Source organism: Sarcophilus harrisii, chromosome 3 (genome assembly GCF_902635505.1).
Source record: "Sarcophilus harrisii chromosome 3, mSarHar1.11, whole genome shotgun sequence".
NCBI classification, from domain to species: domain Eukaryota; kingdom Metazoa; phylum Chordata; class Mammalia; order Dasyuromorphia; family Dasyuridae; genus Sarcophilus; species Sarcophilus harrisii.
Genome location: NC_045428.1, coordinates 240,519,914 through 240,533,760, shown reverse-complemented (window position 1 = coordinate 240,533,760; position 13,847 = coordinate 240,519,914). Strand labels below are relative to the sequence as shown.

The 13,847-nt window shown below is 37.4% G+C and overlaps 1 protein-coding gene across 6 annotated transcripts in view; it reads right to left on the bottom strand.

The window, feature by feature from the left end:
• The window catches only part of SCAF4 (SR-related CTD associated factor 4), a 99,073-nt gene extending 86,432 nt beyond the window's left edge, over window positions 1-12,641 (bottom strand). For 4 of the 6 annotated variants that reach the window (XM_031959293.1, XM_031959292.1, XM_031959291.1 and 1 more), the window contains exon 1: window positions 12,118-12,640. In XM_031959293.1, coding sequence (XP_031815153.1) covers window positions 12,118-12,147 — 30 coding nt within the window. In that variant the 5' untranslated portion in view covers window positions 12,148-12,640. Of the gene's footprint in view, window positions 1-12,117 lie in introns of all 6 variants that reach the window. The other 2 variants (XM_031959294.1, XM_031959290.1) reach the window with 2 other exon arrangements.
• Between the last annotated feature and the right edge of the window lie 1,206 nt (window positions 12,642-13,847).

Sequence of the window (13,847 nt, the reverse complement as noted above, 5' to 3'; positions counted from 1 at the left end):
GCTACTGGGATTATAACCCCAGGAAGCCATCAATTGGAAGAAAATTTCCCAATATACCCCAAAATATTTATAGCAGCACTTTTCGTGATAGCTAAAAAATTAGAAACAAAGTAGATGCCCATCAAATGGGGAAAATGGGGTATGGCTAAACAATATATGCCTGTGCTAAAATAAATAAGTGATGAATAAAGAGAACTATGGAAAAATCTTTATGAACTGATGCAGAATGAAGTACAATGAAAAATATCTTAAATACAATGTAGATAACTACACAAAAACAACCCACAAAAAAACCACCAAACTAAAAATAAAAGCAAACACACACACACAATATATAATAAAATCATAATGATCAAATAGAAATTAAATGAAAAAGTATAAAAAGACACCCCCAATTTCTCCTATGTGGAAATGGGAATCCACAATATGTTGCATGTTTCCAGACTTTCAGAATTGTTCCAATATATTGCTCAATTGTGCTAACTTTTGTTTCCTTTAAAAATTACTATTTGTTTTAAGGGGTTGTTCTCAGGGAGGAGGATAAAGGATACTTGAGATAACTATGGGGATGTAAGAAACAGACACTACAAATAAAAACTTAAAAAATAATCAGGTGCATAAATTCAAACTGGAAATACATGGTGCTAAGAAGATCTGGGAAACCAAAAGACAGAAGCATGTAGACATTGTTTAGTATATCCAAAAACTCCAACTACAGGAATAATTATTATTTGATAAAAATTGTTGAGAAAATTGTAAAGTGGTTTACCAGATATTAGGTTTGAACCACTATCCCATCCCATATACCACAATAAAATACAGACAGATAGATTGCTTGCTGTCTTGGGAAGGTGGGAGGTAAGCCAGAGAGGGAGAAAAAATTTAGAACTTAAAATTCTTACAGAAATGAATGCTGAAAGCCATCTTTACATGTAATTAAAAAAATAAAATGCTACTAAGGGGAAAAAAAGTGTTTCATAAAGAAAAATTTAGATTAAAAAAGTACATAGATTCTTGATTTAAATATGAATAAACAAGAAGAGTTAAGAATTATGTCTTTCAGAATCATGGAATGGATAAGAGAGGACCACAGAAGATACAATTTTGATGACAAAAATTTTAAGGTTTTGCATAAACAAAGATTGTCAGTAAAACCAGAAATTTAATAATTAACAAGGAAAAGTGTGCAGCAATTATTTTTTTAATAAGGGTCTAATATATGAATCCTATTAAAAATTAATTTTGTGTATTTTTAAAAATCTCTTATAATTAGAATATAATAAAGTTCAGAAAGGCAATTTAGAATGTAAAATTTAATGCTTAATAGCTGTTTCAATTAATGAAATTATTTTTTAAATTTTGCAATTGCCTACTTTGTGAATATCCCTACATTAGAGGGATAAAAAGATCACCTAAAAATTACTTACTATATGAGAAATAATGATCTCTAAACAGTTAAGAAAAGAATATTACTTTAAGCATGAACTATGAATAAACAATTATAGTCCTGCCAAAGTCAAATGAATATTAACACAAATATTCTATTTTATCTTAGAGAAGAAGTATGAGATATAATTCCAACTTTCATAAGGAGTTTCCCCATCTGGTCCATACAAATGGATCCATATTCATTAAATAACTCTACAAAGATTGCTTTCAGTTTGGGTGAAGATTGCTTTTGAACTGAACAATTTAGAATAATTATATGCTTTGACAATCTCTTCATCAAGTTGATCAAATCTCATAATATCTATGTGGTTAAGAGAGAAAGATGGTGCAAAACTATGATAAAGTTAAGTGGATTCACATCTATTTGAACTATAATTAAATATTATTAAATTGGCTCTACATCAACTTGGGATAACAGCTGATGGAATGACATGTAGTGCTGTCTTTGAAACTGAAAAATAAGATTGTGAAAATGAGAACAAAAAAACCCCCAAATTATCACTTATTACAGATGTTATCATGCTTTACTTAACAGAACCCTAGAAAGCCAACTGAAAATTTAGCTGAAACTATAACTTCATCAAAAATGAACTTACACAAAAAACTAGCATTTCTATTACCAACGAAACACAGCAAAAAAGTTTCATTTAAAGTAATGACAAGATTCAAAATTCTCCACAGTCTACTTGCCAAGACACAGACAAACTATATGAAATTCATCCACAAAGTATTATTTGCAAGCATAAAAAACAGCTCTAAATACTAAAAATACATTAATTTTCTCTGGATAGGCCAAATCACTACATTAAAAATGACAATGCTGATAAAATTAATTTATTTGCTGCCATACCAAATTACTAAAGGATTAATTTATAAAGCTAGAAAAAAATAACAAAATATACCTGTAGCAACAAAAGGTGGGAAGGGGGCTTTTCTCCAGTACTTTATCTTAAACTACACTACAAAGCAATTAAAAAAAAAAAATGGTACTTCTCCCTTTGATCCAGCAATGCCATTACTAAGTCTGTATCCTAAAGAAATAATAGAGGGAAAACAGCTCCTGTGCAAAAATGTTTGTAAATAGCTCTTTTTGTGGTGGAAAATTGGAAAATGAGTAGATGCTCATCATTTTAGGAATGGCTGGATTGTTATGTTAACATGAATGTAATGGAATATTATTCTACTATAAGAAATGATGAACACGGTGATTTTAGAAAAGCTTGGAAAGATTTCTACATAATGATGCCGAGTGAAGCAGAACCAGGAAAAAATAGCAACAGCAAAATTGTGAGGTGATCAACTACGACAGACTTGGCTTGTCTCAGCAACAGTGATCCAAGGCAATTTCAATAAATTTTGGATAGAAAATGCTATCCACCAAGTTGGAACTATACTCAGAAAGTTGTCAAACTGCATACCCTTTGATCCAGTAGTGTTACTACTAGGCTTATATCCCAAAGAGATTATAAAGAAGAGAAAGGGGCCTGTATATGCAAAAATGTTTGTGGCAGCCCTCTTTGTAGTGGCTAGAAACTGGAAACCGAGTGGATGTCCATCAGTTGGAGAATGGCTGAGTAAATTGTGTTGTATGAATGTTATGGAATATTATTGTTCTGTAAGAAATGACCAGCCGGATGAATACAGAGAGGCTTGGAGAGACTTATATGAACTGATGCTGAATGAAATGAGCAGAACCAGGAGATCATTATACACTTCAACAACAATACTATTATGAGGATCAATTCTGATGAAAGTAGCTATCTTCAACAATGAGAGGATCCAAATCAGTGCCAATTGTTCAGTAATGAACAGAACCATCTACACCCAGCGAAAGAACACTGGGAAATGAGTGTGGACCACAATATAACATTTACACTCTTTTGTTATTGTTTTACTTGTATTTTTGTTTTTCTTCCCAAGTTATTTTTACCTTCTTTCTAAATCCTATTTTTCTTGTGTAGCAAGACAACTGTATAAATATATACACATATACTGTACTTAACATATACTTTAACATATTTAACATGTATGGGACTACCTGCCATCTAGGGGAGGGAATGGAGGGAAAGGGGAAAAGCTGGAACAGAAATTTTTCCAAGGGTCAATGTTGAAAAATTACCCATGCATATGTTTTGTCAATAAAAAGCTATAATAAAAAAGAAAATGCCATCCACCAAGAGAACTATGGAGACTGAATGCAGATTGAAGTATACATACTATTTCACCTTTTTTTTCCTTTCTATTTTGTTTTTCATGGCTTTTCCCTTTTGTTCTTATTCTCTCCCAACATGACTCATATGGAAATATGTAAAAAATGAATGTACATATATAATCTAAAAAAAAAAAAAGAAAAAGAAAAAAGAAAAAAATGGCATTGTTATGAAATGAAGTTTGATCAGTGAAACAGACACACAACAGAAGCAAACAAACACAGTAGCCATGTTTGATTAACTCAAAGATTGCAGATAAAACTCACAATTTCACAATTGTGAAAAAGATGAAAAGTGGAAAGCAGTCTGAAAAAAACTAGATATAGAACAACATCTCACATTATATATAAACCAAGATAAGTTCAAATGGATGCGTAAATTAAACAAAGGCCAAGGAGAAATTATCTTTCAGAACTATAGATGTGTTAAGAGTTCATGACCAAGCAAGAGAATGACATTAAATAAAATAGAAAATTCTGATTACATAAAAAATAAAGTTTTTACATAAACCAAACCAAATCAATACAGACAAAATTAGAAGGGAAACAAATAACTGAGGGGAAAATATTTTCAACAAATTTCTCTAATTAGTAGTTTCATGTCTAAGATATATAAGGAACTAATTCAAATGTAAAAGAATAAGAACTATATATCAGGCCAAAGCTTATGAACAGACTTTTCAAGGAAAGAAATATAAACCATTAAAAAAAATCCAACTCATTAATATTCTCATAACCATGACATTGTCAAGTTGACTGAAGAAAAGAAAACAAAAAGAGATGGGAAAGTAGGCACATCAATGCACTGAGGTAGGAAAAAAATTTTTTAAGAAAAAAATCCTTGTCTACAAAAAATATTTATAAGTTTTTCTTGTAGCAGCAAAGTACTGGACATAAGTAGGGTGCTCTTCAACTGGGGAATGATAACAAATTATGGCAAATGAATGAATATAACAGAATACAATTGTGCTATAAGGAATAAAGGGGACAGTTTCAGAGAATTCAAGACTTGTAACTGATGAAGAATGAATTGAGCAGAACCAGGAAACCAATTTATGTGATAATACAGCGAATGCAAACTTTACAAGACTTAGAATTTAGTACAACTATTTTGAAATAGGGGCAGCTAGGTTGTGTGGTAGATAGGAGTGCTCAGGCTAGAGACAGAGAGACTCGAGTTCAAATATGACCTCAAGTACTTAATAGTTGTGTGATCTTGGGCAAGTCATTTAATTCTGTTTGCCTCAATTTCCTCATCTATAAAAATGAGCTGGGGAAGGAAATGGCAAAACACTCCAGTATCTTGGTCAAGAAAACCCCAAATGCATATCAAAACGTATCACTTTCCCCCTCTATTTTTTTCCCCTTTTGGTCAATTTCTTCTTTCACAACTGTGACTAATATGAAATAATGTTTTACAAGCGACACATATACAAGAAGGGAGAAAAACTTCAAATTCAAAATTTTGTAAAAATGAATACTAACAGAGAAGCTAGGTGGTGCAGTGGATAGAGCACCAGCCCTAAAGTCAGGAAGACACAAATTCAAATCTGCCCATAGCATTTAATACCTTCTGGCTGTGTGACCCTGGGCAAATCACTTAACCCCAATTTCCTTTGCAAAAAAACCCCCACAAAAATCTAACAACTATGATAGACTTAGCTTTTTTCTTAACAATTCAGTGATCCAAAGCAATTCCAATAAACTTTAGATGGAAAATGCCATAACAATCAAGAGAAAGAACTAAGGAGACTGAATGTGGATCCATATATACTATTTTCAGCTTTTTCTCCCCTTCTATTTTTTCTCTCTTGTGGTTTTCCTTTACATTCTGATCACCATTCCAATATGACTCATACAGAAATACATAAAAAAATAATGTATATGTATAATCTAAAAAAACCAATTAATTTTTAAAATGAATGCTAAAATTTGTCTTCACATATAATTGGGGAAAAATACTATTTAAAAAAAAAACCCCTAAGTGGGATCACAAGGTGTCAGACATGACTGAAAACAACTGAACATTTTAAGATTAATCAAATAAGCAGAGTGAAAAGAATTGATGCACTTGTTACCTAGGGTAATTACTAAACCACTTAAGTCAGACTTCACAAAGGCTATTCAGAAAGGCTGTTGTTCCTATAACTCCCCTGACATTAAAGCAATGAAGGATTGTGTTCTGATTATTTTTTTTGTTTATAATCAGTTTTTTTTTTTTTAAGTACAATGGAATCTCACTGTTTCTACTTCTTTTAATTGTGAAATAGTAAAGATATCTTCCACTGAACTAATACCTTCATCTGACAGGTTCTATCAAGTTGGAAGGACTTCACTGAAAAAATGTTCTAAATCCCCAATAATTAGAAAAATGAAAATTCAAGTTAACTTTCTCAGGTTCTACCTCACAAACATCAGCTTACCAAAGAAAGAAAAATGACAAATTCTGGATGAGGGGTGGGAACATTTAAAGCACTGTTGGATCTGTGAACTACTGGTCCATCCATTCTATAAAGCAATCTGAAACTATGCACAAAAAGCTATTAATCTTTTTAACTCAGTGATACTATAACCATATCTATACTCTAAAGATATCAAAGGGAAAAAAAAGGACAAATACATATAAAAATATTTATAAGAGATCTTTTATGGTGACAGAATCACAAACAAAAAGATTATCAATTGGGGAATACCTGAACAAGTTCTAGTATATGAATGTGATGGAATACTATTGTGCTTATAAAGAAGTGAGAAAGGGGGTGGTTTAGAGAAACCCCTACACTATATCACAATCATACACTTTTATGAAATGGTACTGAGCCAAGTGAGTAGAAACAGAACACTTTAAACAATGATAACACTGTAAATACAGAAAACTTTAAATACAGAAGAACTTTAATCAACACAATCACTAATCATAATGAAGTATAACCTACACCTCCTGACATAGAATGATGGACTTGGGGTACAGTTTAAGAAAATTTTTTGGATATGGCTGATGTAGAAATTTCTTTTGTTAAAAAAAGCATTTTTATTACAAAGGTTTTTCTTTTTTCCTTTTTTTAATAGGGAACTGAGGAGATAAGAAGGAAAGTATACTTTTAGTAATTAAAAAAGGAAAACTGTTTATATGACTCTAATCGGCACCCTATCCACTATAGTTGGCCCGGACTAACTCTCCATGTTAAGGTAATTATAATCAAATTAGTATATAGAAAATATACTTTAAAGTCAAATTTAGTGGACATTGGGATTATACAATTCCCTACTAACTATTTGTACAAAGCTTAAACAACAGTACTTTACTGGAGTCAGCTGGATGGCATGATGTTTAGAGAGCTGGTATGGAAGTCTTTTAAGACCTCAGTTCAAATTCTACCTCAGAAACTTAGTGGCCACATGACCCTGGCTAAATCCCTTAATCTATCTGCCTCAGCTTTCTATAAAATGGGAAAAATAATAGCACCTACCACCTAGAGTAGATGTGAAGATCAAATGAGATATTTGTAAAGCACTTAGTACAATATATGGTAGGCACTTAAATGCTTATTCCCTCCTTCTCCATCTTCTTTACTAGCGCAGAAAGATTTTGGAATCGTTTTAATTGTACCAATGTGCTTCACTTTACAGAAAAGCTGAGTTTATGATAAAGTTTATAACAAAAGTTTTGGGTGAAGCAGGTTTTTGAAAAATTCTTTTCCCCCACTAACATAAAACTGGAAACCTAGTCCCACATTAAAAAAGTCTTGACCCCTCCAAGACATAATCAAAAGTTAAATTTATCATAAAATAAGATACAAAACAGATGCATATGCAAATACCATGTTTTATTGTAAAACATGAAATTCCCATTTATAATTCAATTCTAATCTGGTCATTTCCCACAGGGATTTATTTTATAGGCTCTCAATTGATTCTGTATCTGTACTGTTTGGAATTTTATCACCCTTTTAAAGGCTACTGTTTATTTAAAAAACAAAAAAAAATCCTATTGAATTTCCTTTTAATATACAGTTAATAACAGACTAAAGTGAGAGAACAGAAAAAAGCATTTAAGCTCCCTTTACTATTTCCAACAATGATCTAAGAATGCCAGACTTAATGTGCTGGGGAAAATCAAACAAGAAATTCAGTGGATCAGCAGTAGACAGGTCAGACTCAGTCCCAAGATCCTGTCCTTAGCCTTTTCTTCTCCTATACTATATCATTTGATGATCACATCACTTTGCATGAATTCAGCTATCATCTTTATCCAGATTATTATCAAATTTATTTGTTTAGTCCTACCCTTTCTCTCCTGCCTCCCAATCTCTTATTCCCTACTGGAAATTTCAAACTCCATGTCTGATAGGCATCTAAACCTCAAAATGCCCAAACTGAATCCATCTCTCCTCTCAAACTCTCCCCTCTTTCTAATTTCCTTATTAAAGCCAACGATATCATCCAGCTACCAGCCAAGGTGTCATATTCGAATACTCTCCCATACCCAATATCCAAACAGCCAAATGCTATTGATTCTACCTTTATAATACCTCATGCATATGCTTTTACATATGTCCTCTGACAGTGACTGATATAATCCAACCTGATCAATGTGATTGTTTTTCTACCACAGCCAAGCAGTTGTTAACTTTCCAGTATTAGTCTCGGAAAGTTAAAGGGATTCTAAAAAATGCCTCACCACTTCCAGGTTATCAGGAAACATTTAAGAAAAGAAAAGAAAAAAAAGACAAATGAGAATTCTGACCTTTAAAAGCATGACTGTATATAAGCCACAATTCTGGAGTCAAGAGAATTTGGACTCAAATTCTATGTCTAACTCTTAATACCTCTGTGATCTTGAGAAAGACATTTAACTGCCCTGGGCCATTGGGCTAGGTGGCCTCTGAAGCCTCTTTTAGCTCTAGACAGCTCTAGTTATCTCTCTTGACCTAGTTTTATAACTCTAGATCTATGATTCTTTGAGAAAGAAAAAGGATCCCAAATTGAAACTTAGAACTAAATTATAGACATGAAATCCTTCAAAAGAGAAAAGGTAGATTTTCTGAGGAAGCAGCTACTTGTCCAGTAAGAGATCATGATGTAAATCCCTAAGTGCTGTCAGAAATTATCTAATGTTTGAATAAGAAAAGTAGTAAATGAGGCAGCTATCAGACAAACTTTGAAGTTTATAAAAAAAGGGTATTGGGGTGGGGGTGGGGTGGGGGGCTGGAGGGATGGGAGGAGGCGCGGGGGCAGGTGGAGAGGTACCTGCTGTTTCTCTAAGACACAAATCCCAGATTTGACAGAAATTTTCTCAAGATTTGTCAAATCATGTCACTATTATATACTTTGAGTTTAATCACATGACAACATTAGGGGCATATATGGCATTATCATGTATCTATATTTGGAGTAATCAGAGAGATAATCAAGTGATCAAAATGTAGAGAGAAAAGAAGCCAGGACAGAACCTTGGGACAAGAATGATAATCTTGGCAAAGAAAAGAGAGAAGAAATGAACAGCCAAATGTCCTGAAAACTCAAGTAGAGGAAATACAAAAGGAAGAAAAATGGTTAATAGTGTCAAAAGTTGCAGACAGATCAAGAAGGAAAGTTAAGAGGAAAAAAAATCAGATGTGGCAATTAGAAATCACTAGCAACTTTAAAGAAACAGGTTCAAATGAATGAGGAGGTTAGAAGGCAGACTGCAAGGGGTTGAGAAGAATTAAGTTAGAACATGAGGACAATTTGTATAGATGGCAGTTTGTCTTGAAAGGGATGGCTTAAGGATAGTAAAATCAAGTGATGGAGTTGTTGTTTGTTTGTCTTTTTTAAAGGATGCCAGCGATTTGAATAGTTTTGTAAAGAATACAGGAAAATTCAATGTAATAAGAAAATTAGAGGCCTAACACTTAGAATGAACTGAATGGAAATGTTTTTTTAAAAAGACCTTTTGGGGAAAAGAAGATCAAAGAAGTGATAAAACACAGTAGAAGTGTTTGTGTTTGGGGCTTAAAGTGGATGATGGAGAAAGACAAAGCTACTCAACTCACAGTCGGTTTCTCTTTTCTCTGTCAAAAGAGAATGAACCTTGAAATGAAAAAGACAGAACAAAACAGTTACTAGGGGAAAAACCCAAAGTAAGTAGACAGCAAACTACTCTGGAAGAGTTTCAAATCACCAGGTCCAAAAGAACTACATTCCACTTTAGTCAGATACATATTAAGTCACTGTTAGAACTTAAAAGACACTGAAAAACAGGAGTGGTAGCCCAAGATTGGAGACAGGTAAATGTTCCGATTTTCAAAAAATAAGTTTTGACTTCTGTTCCTGGGGAAAATTCAGAACATATTATTAACAAACATCTAGGAAAAAAGAACCTTTATAGCGAAAATTAGTCAAAATGTACATTCTACAATGATATCTTTAACCATTTTGATGACCAGTAATCTTTTTGTCAATGGAGATGAATTTATAAGAGTGGTGAAATGGACAAGTTCATAACAAGTAATTTATCCAAATAAAAGTTATTATATAATTTACCACACAATCATAAATTAAAAACTTCTTATAAACTAGAGGTATTTATTTATTTACTTTTGTATACAATACTCCCACCCCCAGCACATTGCCTTGCACACAGAAGACAATAAATAATTATTGAATGAAAAAAAAAAAAGCTTGAAGATCAAAGTTATAAATCTTAACTTAAGGGTAGTCCATGAACCAATTTTTTTTTTAAGTATTTTGATAACTAAATTTCAATGTAACTACTTTCTTTTGTAATCGTTATGTATTTCTTTGGTATATTTAAAAACCTTTTGAAAAAACCATAAACTTTTTACCAGATTGCCAGAGGCCACGATGAAAAAAAAAATTATTATAAAGGAAAGTTACAAACGAAATTCACACAGTACTGAGTACCTTTATCAGGAGTTCAGTTCTTAGTCTAAATTAGTTAAATTAAAAAATTAATTCCTTTTAACTTCTATGAATGGGGGGAAAGTTTGGCAACAACAACAACAACAAAAAATAACATGTAATCTAGTAAGGAATTATAACTGACCTTTTATACGGGGATTTAAAGTTTGCAAAGCATTTGATACACACTTCACTCTTCAATTCAGAAATAATGAGCATCAATCTTGGTGCCTTGTTGCTTTGAAACCTATCTTACTAGAAACAATCACGGAGAGGTTTTGCTGAACACTTCCAAAAGTTTCTTTTCCTACTTTGTCATTCTTAAGTCATTGCTTAACTGGGCCAAAGTCACTCTTAAGACATTATTTGCTGCCCCATAATCTTATTAAAGTGTAACTGACTACACCATGCAGGCAGTAAAACTCAGAACAGCAACGCTTGTGCAATTTTTTGTATGAATATAAAATTTCCATTTTGTCCATTTAACGAATAGGGGGAGGCTGAATACATGATTTTTTTATATAAGATAATTAACCCATTGAGGAAAGTTTGGGAGAAGAAGGGAGTTCAACTTTCACCATCACAAAGGTCTTAAATTGTAACTTGCATTTGGCAGAGCTAGAATTTTAAATTATCCTCCCAACTAAAGTAATTCGTGATGAGTTAGTGAACTAGGGAGGATTTTTTTTTTTTTTAAAGAGGCTTTCCCACCAGTAAAAGTGCCCAGTCAGAAGAACCCGAAGTCTAACTAAAGCATAGAGGGACAAGGCGGCCGGCCGGCCTGCCTTCCCTCCGCGGTCACTCTTCAGTTTCTCATCGTAACCTCAGGTCTTAAGACCCAGGAGGAAATGGATGAGATTCGCAGTCAGTGCTTCAAGAACACTTTCCACTTATTTTATGCTCCGCCTAGCGCAAGAGTCTGAATCCCCGGGACGAAGGGCCGTCCCCGAAGAGCTGCCCTCGACGGCTCCCTAGGGCCAGGGTCCCCACTGCAGACAGGCCCACCGACCCGCCACTCTCTCGCGCAGGCACGCACACACACACATACACACACGTGTGTAGCCCCCTCTTGTCCGTTCCCCTCCCCGCCCGGGGCACAGCGAAGCTGGTCGCTCAGCGAGAGCAGAGAGAACTCTGCCACACTTGGGTAGCAGGGAGAGAAGTTAACAGGAACAGAGGGGGGGGGGGAGGGGAAGGGGCCAAGTCTCCGCGAAGAGAGGTCGACGCCCCGGGAGGCGCGGTGGGGGAGGGGACGAGGGGGTTAAGCTGGGGGAAAGAAAGGAGAAGAGCAGTGACCTCGCTCGGCTGCCGACCCCGCCACTCTCCCTCCGCGAAACTGGTACGAAGCGAGCCCCCAGCAGCGCCGAAGCGTCTAAGTCGGGAGGAGCGGGAAAGGAAAGGTGCTGGGGGCGGCCCTTTTTAGTGCGCTGAATGGCAGCTAGGCACCTCCTCCCCTGTCCTCCTTCCCCTCCCCTTCAGGGCAAGCCGGAGGGGAAGATCCCAGCAGTCGAAGCTGCCTCCTCCCCCCGGCCCCAGGGCCCCTGGGCCCCGCTCACCTCCTGGTTGAAGGCGTTGACGGCGTCCATGTTCGCGCTGCGGCGGCTGCTCCGGGCCCTGCCGGTTTCATAGACCTCGCGTTGCAGGGGGAGCCGGCGGGGAGCGGGGCGGAGAGGTCGAGCCGGGTCGGGAGAGAGAGGAGACTAGCGAAGACGCGAAGATCCGGGCGGAGGAGGCGGGAGACTCGGGGCTCGAGGAGGCGGAGGCGGTGACGGCCAGGTCCACAGTTCAGTCCCGTTCAGAGGAAGGAAAAAAGGAGGAGGCGGTGGCGGCGCTGGGCTCCAACATGTCCGTTTGGTGGCGGCGGCGGTGGCGGCTGCGCTCGGCGTCTCGTTGACACGGCCCCCCGCGCACACATACATACAATCACTCACTCATTCACTCACACGCACGCACATACACCTACACTCGGGGTCAGGAAGTCGGCAGGCGGGCGGGCAGATAGGCCACCTAAGGCACGGGCCTTCTCCTCCTTCTCTGCTCTCTATCACTCTCTTAGCCAGCGGGATGGCGGCAGCGGCCGAGTCCACGCCGCGCGGGGCACCCTGGGATGGCTCAGACCTCCCAGCCGCTTCCTGTTTCTCGGCGGCGTGTACCTCTCCTCCCGCCACTCTTCCCCTCCCCCTCCCAGTTCCCTTCCAAGATACTTTTCCCCGCCCACTTCCGCTCGAGCTGGAGAACGGAGCTCGGCTGGAGGCAGCGGCGGCGGCGGCGGCGGCGGGAGCGGCGGGAGCGGCAGGAGCAGCACGTGATGGCCGATAGCTGCTGCTTCCCGCCGGCCTCGGGGTGCACGGTGGAGCCCTCAGTGTGCTGCACTCGCGGGAGGGGGAATGGCGGGAGGGGAGGCGAGGAGGAGAGCCGAAGGGAGGGGGTGGGGGCGGAGGTGGGCACTCCCCCCTCCATCATGGCACAAAAGCCTGTTCTCTTGGTTGGGGGTTGGGGGGGCAGGGCAGGGAGGAGAGATGGGAGGGTGCTAGGCTTGTCTTTCTGGCCTGGGCAGGCTCGGCCCTGGAAGGATCTGCTGCTCTAGGCAAAAAGGTCTCTCTTGGAAGCTTGGTTACATTGCATTTAACTCAAGGCATCGGGCCCTTTTAGGACGTTCTAGTTTGGGGTCCTAGAGTTTAAATGGGCCACCGTTCTCTGTTTCTAGAGCAGTGACCATATGCCACAAATGGAAGAAGAGACCATGCAAACAAATATTTTTGCATGCTCTCAGGAGACAGTTGATGCTCTGGCACCTGAAGGCAAGTAGAATTGAGTTGCAGCCTGCATCCTCCAACTTCCAGATATAAAATGTTTGCTTCAGTGAAATGAAATGTTTTTCCAGAACAACAAAATTAGTACTCTGAAAAGTGAGTGAGCTCTTATATCTATAGCAAAATGCTTTACATTACATGATTCAACTCTCTAGAGCCTTAATTTCCTCACTTACAACATGATTGGAGTTTTTCTAAGATGGCTTTTATTGAGGGCTGCTAACCCTTGCCACTAGGCCTGGTTCTGAGAAGCCTAGAGTTCAAATTCTGCCTCAGACACTTAACTTAGTTTACTTGTGTGCCTCTAGGTAAGTTTGCCTCAGTTTTATCATTTGTAAAATGGGGATAATAATATCACCTACATCCTAAGTTTGTCTCAAGTGTTATATAAATGCTAGCTACAAATTATTTTTTTTTAATCATTAGATGGCGATTGAGTTCCCCTGCAGCTTTATACCTATGGTCTTATGAAC